This window comes from Triturus cristatus, chromosome 12 (assembly GCF_964204655.1).
Source record: "Triturus cristatus chromosome 12, aTriCri1.1, whole genome shotgun sequence".
Taxonomy (NCBI): domain Eukaryota; kingdom Metazoa; phylum Chordata; class Amphibia; order Caudata; family Salamandridae; genus Triturus; species Triturus cristatus.
In genome coordinates, this window is record NC_140595.1 from 286,528,648 (window position 1) to 286,548,499 (window position 19,852).

At 42.8% G+C, this 19,852-nt stretch overlaps 1 protein-coding gene across 1 annotated transcript in view; it reads left to right on the forward strand.

Annotated features, from left to right (window-relative positions):
- Positions 1-19,852, forward strand: part of INSRR (insulin receptor related receptor) — a 627,856-nt gene that overhangs the window by 385,551 nt on the left and 222,453 nt on the right. The window contains exons 8-9 of the mRNA XM_085637005.1: positions 12,337-12,575; positions 14,104-14,271. Of these exons, the coding sequence (XP_085493131.1) occupies positions 12,337-12,575; positions 14,104-14,271 (407 nt within the window). The remainder of the gene's footprint in view (positions 1-12,336; positions 12,576-14,103; positions 14,272-19,852) is intronic.

Here is a 19,852-nt window from a genome sequence, read left to right on the forward strand (position 1 = left end):
CCAGAACATATTTGAGGTTGTTGCATCGCTCCATATGAATCTAATCGATTTGCAACACCTCAAATGGATATGTCGGAGGAGCAAAATGACCTGCCGGAGTTGGGGTTCCCTTTCCCGGGTTGTACATTAAACAAATAATACAGTGCTTTACTACATTATCTGCACATTTTGGGATACTCTCATTCTCTCATACTGGAGCCAGAAGTTTACAGATGCCTTTTGCACTTAAGTGGGCTGGACCATGTGCCATAGTAACCACGGGAAGAACATAGGCATCTGGTAACAGCCATCGTTGATGTTCGGATAATTCCACCCAACAATCCATCTCATCTAACATTCCCGTACTTTCTTTCCACTTGCTCATCTCCCTCTCTGAAGCCTCTTTCTGAATCTTTTTCACGCTTTCTATTGTATTCTCATACCTTCCTCTTTCTTTAACCAAACTCGCAGGACCTGCCACATACATTTGACTTGTTGAATCTCTCGCTGTTTTCTTTGCTCTTTCGTCTGCAAACGCATTTCCTCGACCAACATCATCCGTAATCTTTTTGTGTGCACTACACTTCACGATCGCTATTTGGGTGGGTAAGGCAAGTGATTCGAGGAGATCAGTTACTAACTGGCCATGTTGGATTTTGGTGCCATGTGAGGTGAAGAAACCCCTTTCCTTCCAGAGTCGCCCAAAGTTGAACGCTACACCGAAGGCATATTGGCTGTCAGTGTACACGTTCACTCTCTTCCCTTTTGACAATACACAGGCTCTTGTTAAAGCTATCAATTCTGCTGCTTGTGCTGAATTATGTCTAATACTTGCAGTTTCCACAATTGTGTGCAAAGTAGTCACAGCATAGGCTGAAACTGTATCTCCATTAGGCATTTTAAAACAAGAGCCGTCTACCCATAGAGTTCCATCCGGATTCTCTAGCGGTGTGTCTCTCAGGTCAATTCTTCCTTTTGTCTCTTCCTCAGTACGGAAGAGACAATCATGTTGGTCCTCAACACTTTCCTCATTTGGAAGGGGCAATAAAGTAGCTGGATTTAGGGTATTGCATCGTTTGATGTGTATGTGACTAGCCAACAGCGTCAGCTCGTATCCCCTGAAACGTGCACTCGTAAGATGCTGTGTTTTAGTTCTGTTTAGTAAGGTATCCACTGCATGTGGCACCATGACAATAAGAGTGTCATCCAACACTATTCCAGCAGACTGTCGGATAGAAATTGCATGTTGTTTATATTGACGGGCAAGAAGATTTATTGTCAATTTATGTCCGACGGACATTTAGACATTAATCACGTTTTAATCACGTTAAAACAACAGCCTGTGGGCACTCTGGGGCTCACAGCCAATCCGAAGCTTGCAGAGAGCCTTTGGCGGCATCTGATTGGCTAGCAGCCCATGACTGGGCTCTAGCCAGTGATTGGCTGGGGGAGTGAAACGTCACTCAGCCTCTGCAAGCAGTAGTCCGTGGCCGCCACGAGGCTTGCAATACGCATTCAGGTAAAATAAGCAGTTTTGCCCGCTTGAATTGTGTGATATTGTGACGGAGGTGCTGCGATTTTCTTTTATTTATATTTTTAGCATCCGTGCGTGGGTAGATTAATTAGTACAAAAGCCTAGGCCTGGCCCGCCTCGGCGCCTCAGATGAGGATGTCAAAATAGCGTATCGCAAGCAGGCGTGCTGCGCTACCACCGCTTCATGGGGGAAACACCCATTACAACGAATTCAGATTCACACGCTGCCATCCCAATGCGGGTTTAACATCGCGGGTCCGGAGCCTTCATACCGCAGATGGAAACAGATCTGCAGATTAATGCTTTCAAAAGAGACATCCGTTGGTGACTTGCAATTTATAACTTAAAGTCCTAATATAGAATAGTGAACTATTAACTTTCAGCCCAGAACTGCATAAACACACTGACAAATATACATTACAAAATTGATTAATGTTGCAAAGAGGGTACATTTGGCGAAAAAACGATTCTTATTATTAAAGGAAGCTCCCAACTTTGCTGTTTCTTTTTCGATACAACTTACCGATTCGCAAGGAACGTAGGGCTCACGTCTGGCCAGCTGCAAAAAGTGAGGGGGAAATGGCATCAGGGTTAAGGGGAGGGGGCGCAGGGGTGCAGGGATGCGATAATATCGCTTGACAAGTTTTCCTTTAGCATTATTATTGCACAGCATTCAATGGTTTACTGATTTTAATAAGGCAAAAATATATTAATGTTTCTCTGTCAGCCGGAGCCCTTAGGTTTGATGTGGAATGGGGGTAGGTGGAACAAGTGGATTTTACAGGACATGTAGATCTCAGTGGCATTTTTTCCCTTGGACAACTAGATTATTTGGAAAATTCCACACCCCTGAAAGCGGTACGTAAATCAGTGAAACTCTTTTAGCACTCATCAGTCCATGGAAGGGGCTGAGACGTATCTTTTAAAGTGAGTGCCAACAAAGGTTTGGCAATTAGAGAGAAGTTAGGGATCCACTGTCTACAAAAAGAAGTGATACCCAGAAAGGCACGTACTTCCGTCTGTGTGGATGGTACAGACATTCGCATAATCGCCTGAATTCATTCTGGTGTCAATCGTCGTCCCTCCTTTGATAGGAGATGACCCAAATAGGTAACCTCTTGACAGACATACTGTAGTTTGGAAGGTGAAACCTTGTGATTCAGTTTAAACAAGTGATGTAACAATGTAACAGTGACATCTTTACAAATCTCTTCTGAATCAGCAGCTACTAACAGGTCATCCATATACTGGATGAGAGCAGCACCAGACGGCAAATGAAATGTATCAAGATGACATTTTAGAGCTTGGCTGTAAATAGAGGGACTTTCACAATAGCCTTGGGGTGCGCGCTTAAACCGGAAGCTTCGGCCTCCGAGAGAGAAACCAAAAATATCCCTGCTCTCTTCTGCAATGGGGATACTAAAGAAGGCATTCTTCAGATCGATAACAGAGAACCAAGTCGCTGTGGAAGGTATCATTGTCAACAGAGCAGTGATATCTGGAACAACAGGAAATTGTGGGACAACAATTTTGTTTACCTCCCGCAGATCAATTACAAAACGGTACACAGGAGGCTGAAAGGATCGGTGTGTTCTTCAACCACACCCTTCTGAATCAAGTCATGAATTATTTCCAAAAGCGCTTTCTCACCTTCAGCAGAAATTCTATATTGTGGGATGCGCGGTAATTCAACATTAGGCTTGAGAGTGACAACATAAGGCGGAATCTCAAGACAACCCACATCATTCGGACCCGTGGCCCAAAGTGCTGTTGGAAGAGAAAGTAATTTAGGTGGAAATTGATCTTTAGACAAATACATTGGGGAGACCAATTTCTGTCCCAAAAGTAAGATGTACACCAGAAGGAAAACAATATATTGTAGCATGCATTCTTTTCAATAGGTCTAGACCCAACAGATTCTCACCGCAACCATTCGTTAACAGAAGTGGAGCTTCCAAATCATAGGGACCAACTGAAATGGGCAAAGGACAAGAAATTCGATTGCGGACAGGGGCGCCAGAAAATCCTACGGAAACATTAGTTAAGCCAGACAAAGGTGCCACAGGGAGTTTAGAATGAATGATAGAACTTCTCATCGCCCCAGTATCTAAGAGAAATGGCTCTGAAACACCCATCGTAGTGACGTTAACATAAGGTACATTTTGATCTACTGGTATTGGCACAACTCCCTTACTTTATCCGTGGCTGTCCTAGTTGGCATGAAGACTCTCATTTCCATTTTCAACATAATAATCTTCATTATAATATTGCGTAGACCTAACATTCTGCCGATCAAAACAGTTCACAGAATTGGGAGAAGGAAGGGCACGCTGTTCTTGAGGCAACACACCTCGACCTCTACCTCTGTTTGCTGACTGGAGTCCAGCACGACCTCGTGGAGCAGATAACGCTCCATTGCGCTGCAATAAAACCGGACAACTATTCTTAAAATGACCTTCCTCTCTACAATAGGCACATTGATTAGGTCCTAACAAAGGTAGCGGAATGTATGGCTCAGGTTTTTGATACAACCTCTGAAACTGTGGGGGCTGCTGAATTTGAGGTTGAGCATAACGTGGCGGATAGGCTTGTTGCAAGAGAACCTTCGTTTTTAATTCTTTCGTCTTTTTCTCCTGCTTCTCCTTCTCTTCTTTATCTCTGTTTTCGTAATATTGTGCAGTAGCCAATATCTGGGCAGAAGAAGAAACAGCCCACGAACTTTCAGAATCTTTTAATTTGTGTGACAGCTCGGGAAGCAAATTGAATACGAATTTTGTCCACAAATAATCGCTGTCCACCCTCTGTAGCCATGTCTTGACCACTGTAGTCGATAAAGGTCTTTTCAAAACGAGTGAAGAAATCAGAAACACTTTCATCTTTCTTTTGCTTGCATGCTGCTAATTTATCCCAATTAACTCTCAGTGCAGGCATCATAGTTTTCATTAACGTAATGATCCTACCAGAGAGTTCCGAAATCAGAGTGTCAGGCTTTGCGCCACCCACTTGGTCTCTATCTGTATCAGTTCTAACATTCCAAGTAGCACCTAGTTTCTGCGCATGATCCTCTCTACGAATTTTGTCTGTGGGACTACATTTCCCATTAGCATGTCAATATCTGCTAGATCCATGATGCAGGCGTCAACTGTCTGCGTTAATTCTTTATAATAACCTGCAGGGTTCTTACGAGGATCTGGTAGAGTCTGCATAAGGGCCAAAACTTCAGATCTCTTCCAAGGGACATGTACCCATATACGCTGAAAATGAGCAGGAATAGCTGCATTAGCACCTGCTGCCGCAACCTCTTCTTTCCATATGGGAGGAACCTCTCTCATAGGATAATTTTTCGACGTCAGTTTAACCGACGGATCGGAATCAGGGAAAATTTGAGAAAACAGTAAGGATCTATAAGAGATAAGCGTCCTTATAGCTTCCTCAACCTTAGAACCCACAATAAGACCTTTTTCACATCTTCCCATTCTTTAATGAGAGTATCGCAGATTACATTGAAAGCATATCTTTGCGTAGGCGCATTCCATTGCAAAAAGGTAGGCATAATATCCAGCATACTGTATTGTGGACCGTTCTTAATCCATTTTCGTGCCAAAGAGTCTAACTTCTCTCGTTCCTCAAAATCTGGGAACTGACTACAAGATTGTCTTCGAGCAAAAGCCGGAGACACACTTAAAGCTCCAAAGAAAGGAGATAGAATACCAGTGACAGTGTCTGTGAGACGCTTACGCACAGACGGAGAATTAGACATAAGAATTGGGGATAAAGTATTAGGGAAACTGACAGAGGAAGAATCGATAGTTGCAGGAGGAGCTGAAGGCAAAGGAGATCTAGGATCAGGAGATGAGGGTAAAGAAGTTGAGACCAACGGTAAAACCGGCAAAGGCGGTAATACTGGAGGAGGCAAATGCAGAGGAGCCGGAACAGGCGGAACTACCACTGGCGGCTGAAGAAGCTGTAATGGCTGAGGTACATTAGCATTTTGCGCATAAGGCGGAGGCAATCTTAATAAATGGGACATTAGGGGATCTTCTTCTACATCTTTCTTATTATCAGAAGGAGAAACAGGCAACACCGGATAGCATTTATCTATCGCCATACGATGCTGTCTTTCTGAAATCTCAGTCGCATTATCAATTTCATCGTCTTTGAACTGTTGGGCAGCCTGTATAATCGTCATACCCTGTGCTTTCCTATCTCGTTTTGCTTGTTTAATTTCTTTCTGTTTGGCTTCCTTTCGCCAAAGGCGGAAAGAGTCAAACCTTGCCGGCCAGGCTTTTCTCTTAAATAAAACTGCTTCTAAATTATCTAACACATCAGGATCAACGCTACCATTTTCTGGCCATTTTAAAACACCATCTTTCTTCGTGTATCGGGTCCATGTCTCGTTAAAGGCAATGGGGCCGATACCATGTTTTGAATAGAGCTCATATGTGGGAGTTCCAACTGAAGGAATCGGACAAGAGTCCTCTAGTTGGGAATCCCTATTACAACCAAGACAACAAATTCTTCCAAACTTAGTCAGACCAGGCATCTCACGATATTTCCTGTCCGTTCACAAACTTCAAGGGAGTAAAACTCAGTTTACGCAGCACAAATGCACTTACCCTCGGCTTTATTTCTTGCAAGAGATAAATCTAAGAGACCCAAAGAAAACAATCAAAGAACCAAAACTTGTGGGCGCGATCCACGAAGATACTTAACTAAGGATGTCTTCTTCCACCAACAGAGGCCCGTCTATCGTCTCGCCTTACCATACATCATCAAAGGAAGGGCCAAAGCAGGGCGGCAGTCAGGGCAGCGGTCGTCAGTAGCCGTCAGGAAGGAGTAACCACGCTGCAAAAGACCTTCGGACCACTTTCAACATACAGGGGTCGCTTAATGTGGCTCGCGAACCCTCCGGAATTTTCTTGCGGGGTTCCTCACGACCTTCAGTCAGAACCGGTACCACTGAAGCCGCCCCACGTTGGGCACCAGTTGAAGAACCAGAACCTTTTGGGCCTGGCGGCGCAGGGTACGCCTTAATCTCCTAGGTTTCTCCTGCTCAGCTACACAGAGACACGGGACACTCTGTCGGCGTTAGAAGATCAGATTTATTTAGCTGCAGCCAGTACAGTTATCCTAGAAGTACACAAAGTAGGTTCTCAGGAGACTGCCACTTCACTCTGTGGCGCATCGGGTTAAATACCATACAATGTTCATAATCATTAATAAAATGTACTCCCAGAGCAAACAAGAAGGAGCCAATAAGGAAAGTTGGAAAACAAGATGGAACCAATAAGAAAGGTTTGAAAACAGAAGTGTCGGATAACTCGGAAAGACCTCTCCTCCAACTATGTTTGTTACCCCTCCCTCAAGCTAATTTATTAACAGATTCATAACTAACTTGTAGGTGGCGAGATACGCTTGTGTGTGTGGGAGGACAGTTGTGAAACGAGAGAATGCTAGCAGGAGACAGTGAAGGCCAGTTGATAAGATAAGGTCAGGAAAGAATAGTGTGAGCCAACAGATAGTTGAGACGCGGATTAGAAAAGCCAGACAGGGATTAGTGTACTCGGCTAGTTCTAACACCAGCTTTGCAAATAGAAGCCGAAGGTGTATTTAGACACCAGGCTACAGGAAAGGCAGAATAGACTTTGTTCGCCGTGCTGCCTGAGTGTTGGCAACACAAAATGGCGGCGGGCCACAAAATGGCGGGTCGATTCGATCGTGATCGAAAATCGAAGTTCCTCAACGTTGCATTATCGTCACAAGATTACCACTGTCTTTATAACGTAGCCAAAAAGACACTTGGGGGCACCCGCTGCGCAAGGCAACAGTTCCATACACAAGGGTTCAATAGTATATATAACAATGCGTTCAAACATATATACAAAAAAATTCACTGTCAGCCAATACAGTGCAATTTTAAGTCACTAGAAACAGAGTACGTCAAAGTTCCCAAAAAATAACTTTACCACTCTGTTACATATACTGTATGCCTCTGCTCTGTTAGCGGTAAGAAATGGAGAAAAAAAACGTGGACGCGCGGCAGCGAAACTGAAAGACACTGCACTAATTAAAAACAGATGGCACCCTGCGCGCCACTGCTCGCTCCCGCAAAGTTAATGCCGTGGCAGGAAACATTTGCTTAAAAAGGTGGGACATGTGCCAATTGTGTGCTTTCTTTTTGGAAAGACGCACGCAAAGTCCAATACAATTAATGCAAAAAAAAAAAAAAACCCATGCACAGGTTTCAGAAAAGTCCTGAGTGATTCCAAGAGCTCCTCTCCTAGACCAGTGCATGTGTGCTGAGCTAGGCTCAACATAATAAGCATGAAAATCTAATTAAAAAAAAAGACAGTCTATGAAGTAGTTTCTATGAAATGGTGAATGGTAGGTAGGTAAAGCTTTATTCGATAAAAAATATCATAAAAGCACAACATACAGTAATATAAAAAAGATCAAGTAGACAATAAAGGAATTGATCAGTCATGGGTAAGTATAAGAGGACTATAAAAGTAGATAAAAACAATATGTGCAAAGTACAAGAAGCTTAAGACCCAAAATTCATATAGTGGATAAATATCAAGTAATAAAAACAGACCACATAGGTAATTAAGTGCATATGAGGGGCGAGTTTTTTCTTCCGCAATAGCCAAGCACAACCCAGATACTTGGCAATGCCACAGACAATAGTGAGGGACGAGGTATCTGTTTGTAGAATGTGTAGCACAATGCGGTAGTCACGACTACCGAGCATTCTGCAGATCGGCCTCAGCCACTTGGCTCTTGCTCTTCTGTAGTGGAAACAGGCAAATAAAAAGTGAGGAATAGACTCTCTGGGTGCTGTACAACTCGGGCAACCAGCAGATGTAGTGGAGAATCCCTTCCAGCCAGCAGTAACACAATTAAGAGGAAGGGACCCCAATCTGAAGCGCACGTACAGAGATCTATCAAGTGGAGTTTGAATAAAGTCAAGATAGGGTTCCAATTTACAAAGGGGCTCATGCTCAAAAAATGCTTCGCTCAACTTCCCCATTTTTACATTGTTCAGCTCTCTTGCATTGACCCAGCTCCAATAAGCCTTCTTAAGATCCTGTTTCGAAGGGGGTATCTGGGATTCCCAGCAGTCATCATAACCGATGGTTCTCAGCGTTTGTTTAACATGGGAGATCCATTTTAACCTCCTCCCAGTGTCCGCTAATATAAGTTCACTTAAGCCTGCAGCGTATTTGGCAAGTTCAGGTGTCCGTCGAAGTCTTGCCCAGAATAGTACAGGTCGGAGGCGTGCAATGTCCTGAATGGAGTGTCTGCCTAAGTCATAAAACGAGGGTTTTAGTGGTGATGAAGTGGGAACAGAAATAAGATTCCTCATAAATTTATTCTCGGACATGACCAGGTCATGGATATTTTCATAGCCCCAAATTTCTGCCCCATACATAGAGCTAGATAGTGCCTGTGCTTCATATACCACAAGGGCCGGTGCCACTGGTCGGCTAGTAGAGAGATGTTGTTCTCTAATGATGGCACCAGATACCCTCTTGTGGCATAGGAGCATCTTGGTCAGGTGCGAGCTCCACTTCATCCCTTTTGCAATGCGTATGCCTAGATAGTTGAAGGAATCCACGATGTCTAGCGGTGTGCCATCCAGACTAAAGGCATATCTAAAACGTCTCGGAGGATTAATAACCATTAATTTGGTTTTCTCTGTATTTATGATGAGACCATGGGACTTGCAAAAGGAATCAAACCTATTTAAAAAAATTTGTAGGCCAGCCGGGGATTTGGAAATCAGGAGAGTGTCGTCGGCGAACAGGAGAGCGGGAACTTTTTCGCCAGCCAGGACTGGAGCATCAGCTGAGACCTCTCTGAGGAGATCCACCACCCCGTTGATATATAAAGAAAACAGGGTGGGGGCTAAAACACAGCCCTGGCGAACCCCCCTGTTAACCGCGACACTCCCTGTAAGCTGGCCCTGGGCACCCCATCTAACGTTAGCATGATTGTTCTCGTGGAGAAGCTTTAAAAAGGCAAGGATCTCTTGAGGGACACCTAATTGGAATAAGACCTGCCACAGTCTTTGACGGGGAATTAAATCGAAAGCGGACTTTAGGTCTATAAAAGCTAAATATAAAGTACCTTTGCCTAAAACTACCGCTTTCCAGTATATCATAAAAAAATCTAAAAACGTGATCCATAGTTCCTACCTTTTGTCTAAAACCTGCTTGAAAATGCGATAAAACATTCCTATTCTCAATCCAACACCTCAATCTCATAAGGAGAACCCTGCCAACCACTTTCTGTATCACGTCAATTACACTAATAGGTCTATAGTTGGCAGGGTCCTCCCTATTGCCCTTTTTATAAATGGGAATCACCACCGCAGCTTTCCATGACTCGGGTACTATAGAACCCTTAGCTATAGCGTTCATGCCAACAGGAATAAAAGAAGCCCAGGGGATTGGATCGTGTAGAAGAAGATCACCTGGTAGGCCATCTGGGCCTGCCGCCTTACCAGGCGCAATACTTTTGATAGCCAGGATGACTTCTTGAGTCCCAAAGTTGGTCTCAGCTGGGAAATTTGCGGCAGGGGCGAATCATCCACCACAGGGACTACAGAGACAGTATCTCCCGCATATATAGCAGAGAAATGGTTAAACCATTGCAGCTCCGTTATATGGTTTGGGATACTTGCCATTTTGGCCCGTTTGCCTCTATTAAGGAGGTCCCAAAAGACCGTTGAATTTCGATTTAATGCCGCCTCTTTTAATTCCTGCCAGTGCATTTCCTCCCAATTTCATTTGGCGACTATCAAAGATCTAGAATAGTCGCGTCTCGCCCTTTTGATTAGATTGCTATCTTGTTTCCTTAGGGCTTTTGACAAGGTCACTCTGTCCCTTCTACAATCTTTGGAATACCAGCCTTGCACGGGGTCCACCTTACAGCGAGAATTCTCACCCAGAATAAAAAATTCCCCTATCTTATTGATAGTATCATGATAGAGAGAGGGTATGAGTTGGGGATCATCCGTTTTATTGCTGGCTTCACAGAGCTCGGTGTGTTTACTGGCTAATAATTCTTTAATTGATGCGAGCTTCCCCTCGTGTTGTGAGATCCCATGCCATTTGAGGCGTCTATTGCATCCTGCCAATGATACTTCTTTGGTTGCCATCAAAGGAAGTCGATTATTCTCATGGTGCGGGGTCACCCAAACATCTTTAATTTCTAAGCACAGTGGGTTATGGTCGCTATCTATAGTATTTTTAACGACCATGTCCACAATGTTCCCCCAGAAATAGATATCAACAAGGATATAGTCGATGCGAGATGGGGTGGTCAGCCTATTGAATGTAAAGGCACCGCCCTTGTCAGATTTAGATCTACCGTTCACTGCTCGTAAATTAAACTCTTGGGTGAAAGCATTCAATTGAATAGCCCTTTGTGACCATTTCTTAATTGGAGTAAGCTCTAGGGGCGGAATGCCCCAATTGAGATCAGACTCGCTGGTCCCCAATAGATCTTCCAGGGCTAGGGGTTCAAATGTGCAATTGAAGTCACCACAAATAATGATACTAGAGTGGGGATCGATGAGAGTTAGTTCGTGATCCAGAACGGAGACTGTCTGGGAGGGCTGTCCTCCCACAGTACCTCAAGCATAGATGTTAAATAGTTCTAGGGTGGGACCGCCGTGTGAACCTTTTATAGTCAAATGTAGAAGATCGGGGGAAACACTATTGTGGGTCTCTACCAACCAGTTGTTCTTAATATTTACCCACACAAGTAGACCCCCCGATGGGCGGCTTTTCCCTGAGCTTGAAGCCGGTAGGTAATATGTAGTATACCCTGATTTGTGTAGAGGGATTGTAGATGGTGAATGCGATTCATCCAGAAAATGTCCATAAACAGTTTAGATGAAATGGTTTCACAGAGATGGTATTTCGTGAAATAATTTTTCTATGAAATCACACACGTCTAATAACACACTGTAAGATCAATGTAGATAGTAAGATATGTTTGCTTTTAATTTTTTCAGTCATTGGTCTCGCTACTTGATCTGGTCACGTGCACTCACTTTCTGGTTAAGATAAAGTGAAGCAGCCATATTCTCCTGTGCTATGTTGTTTTGGACTTTGCATGCAGTAGTTCTTCACCTCCCTGAGGTTTCTGCTTTTAGTGTCCTAGGTGCCTCTCCATGGTCCCTTTTTATGGTCCCAGTGCAGAACCTAGAGGCATGATAGTGTACTAAGGGGACCATGAAAGGTAGGCTAAGAAGCAGGTAGAAGACCGAGGCATACTAGGCATAATGACAGATTAAAAGAAGTTCATAGTGCCTCTCTCATGCTGACTTTCTACCCAATATCCACAGCCAGGAGGTGACATTGTCTTGTATCATGATGACAGTGGTGAGATGACACTGAACCTTTTTTAAATTCATCTAACCTTTCAAAGCACAGAAAACCAAAATAAAGGTATTTTCAAAGTATTCTCCAATCTACTGGCCCTACCTGTGTGGACACAATTCACCCTCTTATTTAAAGACCTGCTGAGATGAGGTACTACACTGGATGTGTGGGGCTGAACTGAAAATTAATCCACTGTTGACTCTGCCTGATTTTTTATTTTTATGTCCATAATGACAGTTTCTTTCTTGTGATTCTGTAATGTGGTCTGGATTAAGGTTAGTAACTTTTTTGAAATTTGACTGTGTGTACTACATACTATCGCATCAGTGTAGGAGTATAAGGTGCTTTGAAAATATGGTAGTGTTAGTCCCATCTCATTATACTTCTGTGCTTTGCCTTTACTACATCACCTATTTCTTTCTGTTTAAGACCTTTTCAGAATGTGACGGAGTACATTGGCCAGGATGCCTGTGGTGCCAACAATTGGAATGTGGTGGATCTGGATCTTCCTTTAAACAATGACCAAGACCCGACAGTTACTTTGATTAACCTCAAGCCTTGGACACAATATGCTATTTTTGTTCGTGCTATTACTCTAACCACAGCAGAGGAAGGCCGGAACATGGGGGCACAGAGTGACATTGTTTACATTCGCACCAAACCAGCTTGTAAGTGTCCAGCATACAAATCCACTATTTAAGCTTTCATTAAGTATATTTGGGAGCTTTTGGTCAATGGGATAAAGTCAACTTGGTAGCAAAAGCATGGGAGCTGTGGCAACTGAAATCACCCACAAACCCCATATAGCTAAGATAATCTGTAAACTGTTCTTGATAAAGTCTTAATTTTTTATCTTAACTGAATCCTGAATGGTCATCACTCAAGATGACTAATCTCAGTCCTGAAATTCACCCATCAGTATATAGCTCAGTTCATTGTTAAATCTCCTAACCGATTACCACCACTGACAGACTAGTTCCTCTTCCTTCTTGAACTAGTGCAAAAGGGATAAGCAGTAATTAACAATCAATATGGGTTCAGTTGTCTCAAGATACTGATACAATACAGCTCTGTCCATTTAACTGGAGAAACCATTTTACAGTTTAGGAATTGGTACTGTTGGCTCCATTGAGAGGATACAAACCATGTATAATGCTCAACGGTTCGTCTTAATAGTGCACTCTTTAAACTATATGCACATTCACAAAGGATGACAAACTGTCAGTTCTGCAAAATGTTATCTTTTCATATCACACTGCTCTGTTATGAATACAGGCTGATAAAGTGAATATAAACTTCTATTTTAAATCAAGAAAATAACCTTTGGTATCCCAAAAGTTATTTGGTATAATCATTCATGGATGAACTCATCAAATTCTCAAGTTCTTCAGAAATTTGCTGCAAGCTTGGTATCGGGTGTCACAGTACAGACTAGAATCAGTGACACACCTCTGAATTTGTGCACAATATACCAAACCATATGACATTCTGGTCTTTGGGCTGGGAATTTGGCATGATTTCAGTTTCTTAGACTTATAGTAGCTGAAGAGGCAGAATGTGGTAGATTAAGCATGACACAAGTTGCTGCGTGAAGAACCACAATCTTCACCATTCTTTGGGCAGCTACAACAAGGGCTTGGCAACTGTATTCTAATCCTTTTAAGATATTAAATGAAGAATTTTATATTGTCTTCGATCACACAGGTTGGAGTGCCAATCTTCATTTGGTTATAACCAGGTAATAGTGTTGCTAACAGTGATATGAAATGCTATGTCATGTTCTCTAAGTTCATCAGTCCATGCATTTTGTTGATATATTTTTTTAATTGTTGATGCTGATTTATTATCCATTGACACTATGTAAGGGACTAACTTAAGCCTTTCTGTAGTTCGATGTACAGCACATTGGCATTTTACTGGTTTACGTGTGGCTTATAAAAAATGAGAAAGAAAGAAATAGCTGAAGAACATGGTGTGAGTGAATGCCCTGTGTGTCCAGCCATTGCTTGCCACAGCCTGTTGTGGCTGGTGTGAGAGTATATGCACTCCTGGGTGAGGGCATTGGCGGAGTGCGTGGAGGGGTGTGTACATGCCAACTTGTATGCAACTTTACCAAAGAAGCCTTGATGAAGGTCATTTTGTTGCTTAGAGATAATGTTGCACAAGAAATTTTCTCATTTTGATCCTTTTCCACAGCTCCTACAGTTCCACGGGATGTAATTTTCATGTCAAACTCCTCTTCACATCTTATTGTACGCTGGAAGCCACCAACGCAACGCAATGGAAACATCACCTATTATCTGGTACTCTGGCAGCAGCTGGTGGAAGACTCTGAACTGTATGTCAATGATTACTGCACAAAAGGTGAGACATGATGTGAAGAGAGTACCTGTTCATCAATTAGAATGCTTAGCCACTTTTCATCTAGGAGTATTCATCACCTGTACTAGTAAGCAGAACACTCAACAGGCAATGGTTTACCTAGTTTTGATTCATAAAATTGAGAAAATTCTCAGAAAAGGGAAAATAATAGAGACTATTGGAAACATGGGACTTTACCCTAGCTTCCACCTGAACACCCCAGTAATTTGTGCTGACAGTGATATTTCATAAGGAGATGTGACACTTGTGTTGCTGAAGATTTAAGGTCGATAATAGATTGGTTTATTTAAAAGTTAATTTTATTAAATCATACATTATGGTGTGTTGTTACAAAATGACTAAAACTAGGAAATTTGCTGTAGTCGATAAGAGAATTGACAAACTGAATAATTGTAATTATTTAGGGAATATTTTCAACAACAAGATGATTTGGGAAGCGCATGTTACCGGAGGGGCGCAACAAATGGGTAGAGTCGTTGAAGGGATTTTTAATTTTGTATGTAAGCTGGGCCACAAGCCAGTGACTGAGTTGGCTACCCTGTATAAAGCCAAATGTCTGCCTGTTGCAACATACGAAGCAGGTGTGTGGGGATATCATAACAGTTGCCAAGTACAGATTACAGAAAATACATGTATAAAGAGGTTACTGATGTCTCCAAATAGTGCCCCCACAATTTTTTGTCATCATGAGTTGGGGCTTGATTTTGTGGAGGTTCGTATAGATATTGCCCCCTTGCTAATATGGGCCAAAATGTGGCTGACCGAGGAGTTAATTTATTCTAGTAAAGTCATCAATGATTGTATTAACGTTGTTGGAGCACTAACTATTCCATTGCTCAGTTTAGTAAGGGATGGCCTCTAGAAGTTAGGTTTGGGGCACTATGTTGATTGTCCGACCGTTATTCATGAAAAAGCTAAAAATATTATAAAAGAGGCACACTCTACATGGGCAAAAATACGCCACCCTCAGCCTGAGGTAATAGGCCCCCCTTACTAAGCCTCTGTCCGACAGCAATTTTATTTAACATTCACCATGAATGGACAGACATTATTTTATCTAACAAGATTTTGTTTACATACACTGCACTTACTAGTGGCTTTCCCTAAACAATCTGGGTGGGTAGATAAATTAGCCCCTTGCCCCTGTGATAATTTGACAGTTCAAAGCACCTTGCACTTTGTTATTTTGCCCCCTCTATAAAGAACCAAGAGGAAACATTTTAGTTCCGATTTTAAAAGAAATTAGGCCATTTTCCTAAATTGAAAGTTTCAACTACATGCTTTCCCTTGCTATTAATGATATATGCACTATGGTTTCCAACTATATTAAAGTTGCAATGGCCATCAGGAAACCGTATTAGTTATGGTAGTTGAACCTGAATAGTGCAATTTTTTTTACACAAAATATAAGCACTGGTGTATTTTTATAGAGAGAGTTTTGCATTGTTATGACACTAAATGCTCTGTAATATGAACTGTATTTTTTTTATCATAGATTGATTTTAAGGATTGTATTGTTTTTACCTCTACTTTTTAATTAATTGAATTGTGTGAATTATTCCTGGTGCTGTTATGTTAATTGACCACTGGAATTATAAACTGAAATGCCGATTTGATAACCTTTTATGTTTGTTTTTTCTTTAAACCGAATAAAGTTCTTTTGACTTGACTTGATTGTTTTATTTATTTCAACTTCCCGCTTCGAAAAAAGGACAAGTTATTTAAAAAATAAAATAGATCATTAGATTTTCATCTGCTTGAAAATGAAAATTTTCCAATCAGGAATAAGAATGACTATACTAAACAGTTGTACTCCTAGCATTCAAAAGTAGGGAGTGAAGCGAACCTGAAAAACCTTATGTGGAGCTGTGAGAATCATCACTTACTTATTATTAATTTTTAATGGAGTCTTTAATGTGACAAACCCATGGCTGCCCCATTGCTGTATCGAATATTCAAAAAAAATGGCAATACTTATGTCGGATTTTAATTCTCTAAATAGGAGCAGCTAACATCCTAACAATTGCCCATATTGCGAAAATGTTTTTTTGATGAGGTGTAATAGAAAATTTACGTAGTGTTAGCATTCATTTACTTGGTGTAAAGTGGTACATGAATAATGTAGCCATTTTCTCAAGATTTCTTACAAACTTTGCGTTTGGGACTTCCAACAACTATGGATTCCAAATTTCAGAAATAAAAGAAAGTGCTTGTTAGAAATGGAGGGTCTCTGGTTGGCAGAGGTAGGTACCTTTGTCCGAGTAGGGACCCTTGCTTCTAGTCAGGGTAAGAGGGATACACACTCTAGATAACTCCTGCTCACCCCCCTTGGTGGCTTGGCATGAGCAGACAGGCTTATCCTAAAGGGAATGCTTAAAGTATTTGTACTCAAAACACATAGTAATACAGTGATAACCCCACAAATGGGCATCACACCAGTTTAGAATATTTATATCTAAACCAAACAAGACCAAAATGACAAACATCCAACACACTTTTAATAAGATTCTGACTAAAAACAGTTATTTCTAAAATAAAGCTTGTAGAAAACAAAGCGCTCCACCTGGGGCTATTATGATGTTGTGACCACAATAAATCCAATGTACGGCGCTGACCGTGAGGTGCGCTGCATCGGGTATGGAGTCGCACGGGCCCCCAAATAAACAGCACCTTTGGAAACCAGGTCTATAAGGATGCACAGCGTCGTGGAGGTGAGGTGTCTGTGCTGAGGTCGAGGCTGGCTCCCTGACTACCAGGGGGACGGCAAGGCATCGTGTCCACGAGGAGGAGAGGAGTCGAGTCCAGGGTAGGGGGAGTCAGTTGCGTTAGCTGTGAGGCTTCGGTTCTGGACATAATGCTAATTCAGCGAGTTTATGGAGTCCCCTTGGCGGTTATCGACATCACAATAACAAGATGCAGGCGCTGGCGATGACTGAGTTGGTGCATGTGCTGGCGTCAGGAATGTTGCAGGCGTCGGAGATGCGGTGAAGGCTGGGTGGTGCATTGTGCACTTCACGAGCAGTACCCTCGGCCTTGGTGCAGGTCACGGCGTCACAGTAGCATCACTGACTGCATCAGAGACAGGTTTTCTTGCTTCTTTCAAGTTGCTTCTAGCTCCCAACAGCAGGAACAACCTCCAGAGGCCTAACGCTGGAATAGGCACCTCCTGTCAGGTCAGGACTCTCAGCAATAGAGTTCAAGGGAGCTGGAGGTGAAGTCTTTGTGTCCCTGAGACATCAGAACAGGAGGCCAGAACACACAGGCCCTTGGAGATTCTTCTTCAAGCAGGTTCACAGCAAAGTTCCAGTCTTTGTCCTTTCCTTGACAGGTGCAGCAACTGCATGCCAACAGCACACAGGAAAAGAGGTAGTACTCCCTCCTTACAGCTCTCCAGCTCTTCTCCTTGGCAAAGGTTCCTCTTGAGTCCAGAAGTGATCTAAAGTTCAGGTGTTTAAGGTCCACTACTTATACCCCATTATTTCTTTGTTCTGTTTGTGTAAGGGTCTCTGATCCCAGTCCAAACCAGTTCTGTTCTCACTGGTGCAGTATGACCACAGAGAGTGGAGAAAGCATTGTTCAAGGGAGACAGGCCCTATTCAGGTGCAAGGAAAACTCCTCCCACTACTCTAAATGCAGCCAAGCCCCATTCAGCTCGGCGCTGAGTCATCCTGGAAGGGTCAGGCAAACCTCAACACACCCAGTGGCTGTCTACTGTGAATGCACATCCCCAGCCCTAGCCCTGGACAAGGCAAACATTCACTCCTAGTCACAAGGATCTGGGTTTAATCCATCATTCTTTTGCTCACCATATGGTGCCCTAAGTGGGAAGGGTATGCCCAGACATGGGTCCTGTGCTCACTACACCACTGGATTCAAGCTAGCCTGGCTGATGAAGGGTGATGCCCTGAAACCGGTCCCAGGATGCTTGCTTCCAGTCCAGGGAGGACCTGGGTTGGCAGTTCAGGCTGGACTGTTCACACAAGGAACAGGGTCAAGACTGATTTGCATATGGCTGGGTACAAACTGGGGTGGTGAGCAAAAGAATGATGGATTTAACCCAGAATGTTGTGACTGCAGGTGAATATTTGCATTGTCCAGCATTCCGTCCATCAATTGTTTCTTTTGCATACTTTCTAAAAGTGGCATTTTCAAACACACTATTTAAAAAACATCTTTACTAAAAGTTGTGTTATTAAATTCTGAGTTCAGAGAGCCGAAACGTTATTTCTGTATCTTGTCCCAATAGGAAGTTATACTTGTAAGATGTTATAAAGTATCTCTCATGTTTTCCTCTGGTACAGATAGCCTTTCAGTAAAAAAAAACGAAATTGGCAGTATTTCACTATCAGGACATGATTACACACACCAGTACAGGTCCTACCTTTGACATACACTACACCCTGCCCATGGGGGTATCTTGGGCCTACCTGAGGGGTGTCTTACACGTAAAAAAAAGGGAAGTTTAGGGCCTGGAAAGTGGGTGCACTTGCCAGGTCGACATGGTAGTTACAAACTGCATGCGCAACAGTGGTAGATCTGAGACACATTTTCAGGGCTACTCAGGTGGGTGGCACAATCCGTGCTGCATGCCCACTGGTAGCATTTGATTTACACGCCCTAACACACTCAGTGCACTTTACTAGGGACTTACCAGTTAATCAAATATGCCAATCAGGGAGAACCAATCATGATAACAATTACACAGAGAGCATATGCACTTTAGCACTGATCAGGAGTGGTAATACGCTCAGAGTCCTAAAGCCAACTAAACCGGGTCAAAAACAGGAGACCTAAAAGCAAAAACGTCTGGGACGAACCCTATGAAAAAACGCCAAGTCTAACAATTCTCAAGCACAAGGTAGGAGGAAGCATTAGAGGCTCCCTCTAGTCTCTCCGCTGTAATTTCAACAACTTGAAGCACTGTGCACATCCACTTAATTGCTATTTTAATCAGCACATTAAAGCTTGATCTTTTCTGGCATTTGCTCTTCACTGTAACTCAATAGATCAATCCAACTAATTAGTTATGCTTTGGGTGGAAACAGATGTGTATTTTAAATAGTCAATGATGTGTAATGTTGCCTCACACATTGGACCGTATTAAAGAAAGTGCCCCTGGGCGCCCCGGGGCACTTTGGTATTACAGAAGGGGACACTTGTGCGGCCTCTTCTGTAATACCGGTAGGGCTGGCACCCATAAAGCACCAGCACTAAGTACAGGGGGAGTTCCCTCATTTGTATGGGGGCTACCCCATGGAAATGAGGGAATCCCTTTGCCTCTGCGCCAGAGCCATATTACAGACGGGATTACCACCAACAGGGGTAGCCCTAAAACTTGAACCTGGGGCAAAGTAAAAACTGGAATCCTAACAAAGGTCCAATTTAAATATCTTATTTAATGTAAAATACAGTATAACGATACCAAAGAATCAAACCAAAAATAATGAAAAAAGAATAAAGAGAAAAACTGCGGCCCTCGTCCTCCTGGACCTGTCAGCCCCCTTCGACACGGTCTGCCATCGCACACTACGAACACGCCTCTCTGACGCCGGAATCCAAGAGA